The sequence below is a fragment of the Nasonia vitripennis genome (assembly GCF_009193385.2).
Source record: "Nasonia vitripennis strain AsymCx chromosome 4 unlocalized genomic scaffold, Nvit_psr_1.1 chr4_random0008, whole genome shotgun sequence".
Lineage (NCBI taxonomy): Eukaryota > Metazoa > Arthropoda > Insecta > Hymenoptera > Pteromalidae > Nasonia > Nasonia vitripennis.
Window position 1 is genome coordinate 451,623 of NW_022279644.1, and position 2,913 is coordinate 454,535.

Sequence of the window (2,913 nt, forward strand, 5' to 3'; positions counted from 1 at the left end):
TTAAAACTTATATAGATTTAAACAGCAGCATGCGAAAGCAAGCGAAAAATGAGTTTTAAAAGAATCTTTACAAGTTGATAAATAATGCAGTTTTTGGCAAAACTATGGAAAACGTGAGAAAGTGAGTGGACCTTAAAATAGTAACTAAATGGGATGGAAGATACAGTGCCAAAGCTCTTATTGCTTAACCTATTTTTCACAGTCGCAGCATACTAGACGAAAATTTGGCAATTATAGAACTGACTAAACCGAAGTTAATATGGATAAACCTATTTATGTAGGACTCTGTGTACTTGATTTATCAAAAACTTTACTATACAGCTTTCACTATGATTATATGAAAAAGCAGTTTGGTGATGATTGTAAGCTGTCGTATGTAGATACAGATGGTTTAATATATGAATTACGTAATATAGATATATATGATGTTATAAAGCAGAACATTGATCATTTTGACACTTCGGACTATTTGGAGGACAATATTTTTGGAAGGCCACAGACAAACAAGAAAGTTGGCTTGATGGAAGATGAATGCAACGGACGCATCATGACTGAATTTGTTGGTTTGCGCAGTAAAATGTACAGTATTCGAGTGGAAGGTCAAGACAAAGTGAATAAAGTAAAAGGCGTGAAAACCGCTGCAGTACAATATCAATAACTTTTGACGATTATATACAGTGTTTACAGAACATGTCTACGCAGTCTCGTGAACAATGCGTCATTCGTTCTCACACACATAATGTATTTAGTGAAAAACAAGTAAAGTTAGTTTTAAGTCCATACGATGATAAAAGGTATTTACTACGAGGTGAAACTGATACTTTACCTTGGGGACATTATAAAATTATGCAAACAAATGAAGAATGAATTGTATTATGTTAAAATAAAAATACCAAATTAATTTTATTATGAATCTAATTTATTTATCCAACTATTGTGTGTATCATCAAACCATAACCATTTTACATAAAGCTGATTTGCACGCTTTTTCAATACTTTCTCTATAAGATAAACGTCTAGATATTTGGCTTTGAGGGGTTCTTTTTCATAAAAACCTTTAGCTATGGGTTGATTATGATAGTCTTTCAACTTGTATGTTGGCACAGGATACGTTGGCACGATTGGATAAATAGTAAAAATCTCTGTCGACCAGTTGGGTGTATAACCCTTCTCAAATACCTGCCTTATTTTGCTCACTCGCATCTCATCTCTAACCTTAAATTTAGCTTTATTTCTGTTTTTTTTTGGTGAGAGAAACGTTAAAGGACTTAATTTTATTCTTCTTGCTGATATCTTCAGATTTCATACCGATAGTGCGATGCTTGCTGTTATTGTACTCTGCCAGTAAATCAGGTAAAAGATCAAGCCATTTGTAATTGCAAACTAAATTGCTTCCACATCTTGTTTTTGAGCGAGCGGTTGAAGCGCTAACAGTAGAAGTTTTGCGGTTGCTGTATGTTGAGTAGATATCAATGCCATACCGCTTCATAAGACCTTCAAACAATAAGTTGTAAAATTCTTTGCCTCGATCGGTATGCAAGTTCTTTGGTACACGACCCTGCTCAAGAATAGATTTCATGGATGCTGTAACTTTGTTTCCCGTTTTTTGCTTTAAAGGTATGGCCCAAGCGTACTTTGAGAAGACATCGATAACCGTTAGAAGGTACTTGTAGCTTTTGTTCTCTTGTGCGTAAGGCTGCATCTCCACCAGATCAGCTTGCCATGTCTCATCCAAGTCATGCATTATGAACCTTCGACGTTGATAATTACGCCAAGCTGACTTATGAAGTTTCTCTACTAGTTTAGCCTTTTGATGTGTCATTGTTATTCTGAGAATTTTTAAGCAGAATATTATATAATTCACTTATAGCCAAATCTATTTTTCTTAGTTTCTCTGCATTCTCAACATTGACGATTTGTATAGCTAATTCTACAGCATCAATTGATTGTCTCAGATCACTTGTAATCTCGTAAACAATACGGATCTCCGTATAAATTAAACATTGGAGAATTGATAAATTTGCCGCATCGTTTGGCTGGTGTACTTCTGTTACGTTACATGTCGTAGTGGCCGTTAGCAGTGAGTTTATAGCCAACGCCAGAAGGACCACGCCGACCTTTAGAGCGATTCGACTGACGTCCAAACACCGACGCTCATCTTGCTACTGACTTCAATGTGTTTGTAACTATAGTTAATGTATAACTTTAGCTTCCCGCAACTCTTCGACGATAGAATGAATTTCATTTATTATTGCCAGCTAAATGTTCAGCCATGAGCAAGCGTAGACGATCAATTAGTTCGTTGGGATCATCCCAATATATGTAGTCCATGAGAGAGCCTTTTCTTGCAATTTTATATCGAGGTAGTAGCCCACTACCAGTCTTTCCCCACAACCAGTATAAGCTGGTTGTAACTGTAATGTTTTCTATATGCGTTTGTAGCTTCGAGAATCTTTTTATAATTTTGCAAATCATCAGGCTTAATCAATGTCTCATCCGGATGTACTCTAAAAAGCAGGTCTTGCAATCCTTCAGTTTTTGGATATTTTTTATTTAAAACCTCTTGACAAATCTCAAATATCTGATCGAGATATCGTTGGCGATTTTGATTCAACGACAACAGATACTTGTTGTTCATTTCAGTGCCTTTCTCATCTACCCCATGACGATTTGGTTTCAAAAACAGCAATCGCTTGTGCTTTATTTTACGCTCTTTCCTCACTATCCTCTTGAGCACTTTCGAATGTATCAACACTTTCATTAAGTAGCGTATCCTCATTATCTTGCTCATCATCATCAATATCATCGTCAAAACTTTTTTCTTTTTTTAATTCTTGTTTAATATCTGGCTTAATCTCTTCTTTCACTCTCACTAGTTTTTCTAGCGGGTCTACGATTAGCTTAGAAGTCTCA

The 2,913-nt window shown here is 35.6% G+C and overlaps 1 protein-coding gene across 1 annotated transcript; it reads right to left on the minus strand.

Moving 5' to 3' along the window:
* Positions 1 to 1,228: 1,228 nt before the first annotated feature.
* LOC107982136 lies at positions 1,229 to 1,744 on the minus strand. Its single transcript, XM_016989615.2, has one exon. It carries the CDS (start codon positions 1,742 to 1,744, stop codon positions 1,229 to 1,231), a length of 516 nt encoding a protein of 171 aa, XP_016845104.2.
* Between the last annotated feature and the right edge of the window lie 1,169 nt (positions 1,745 to 2,913).

Bases quoted from the DNA above. Each gene is read 5' to 3' on its own strand.
- LOC107982136 (XM_016989615.2), bottom strand. From the start codon at position 1,744: ATGCATGACTTGGATGAGACATGGCAAGCTGATCTGGTGGAGATGCAG.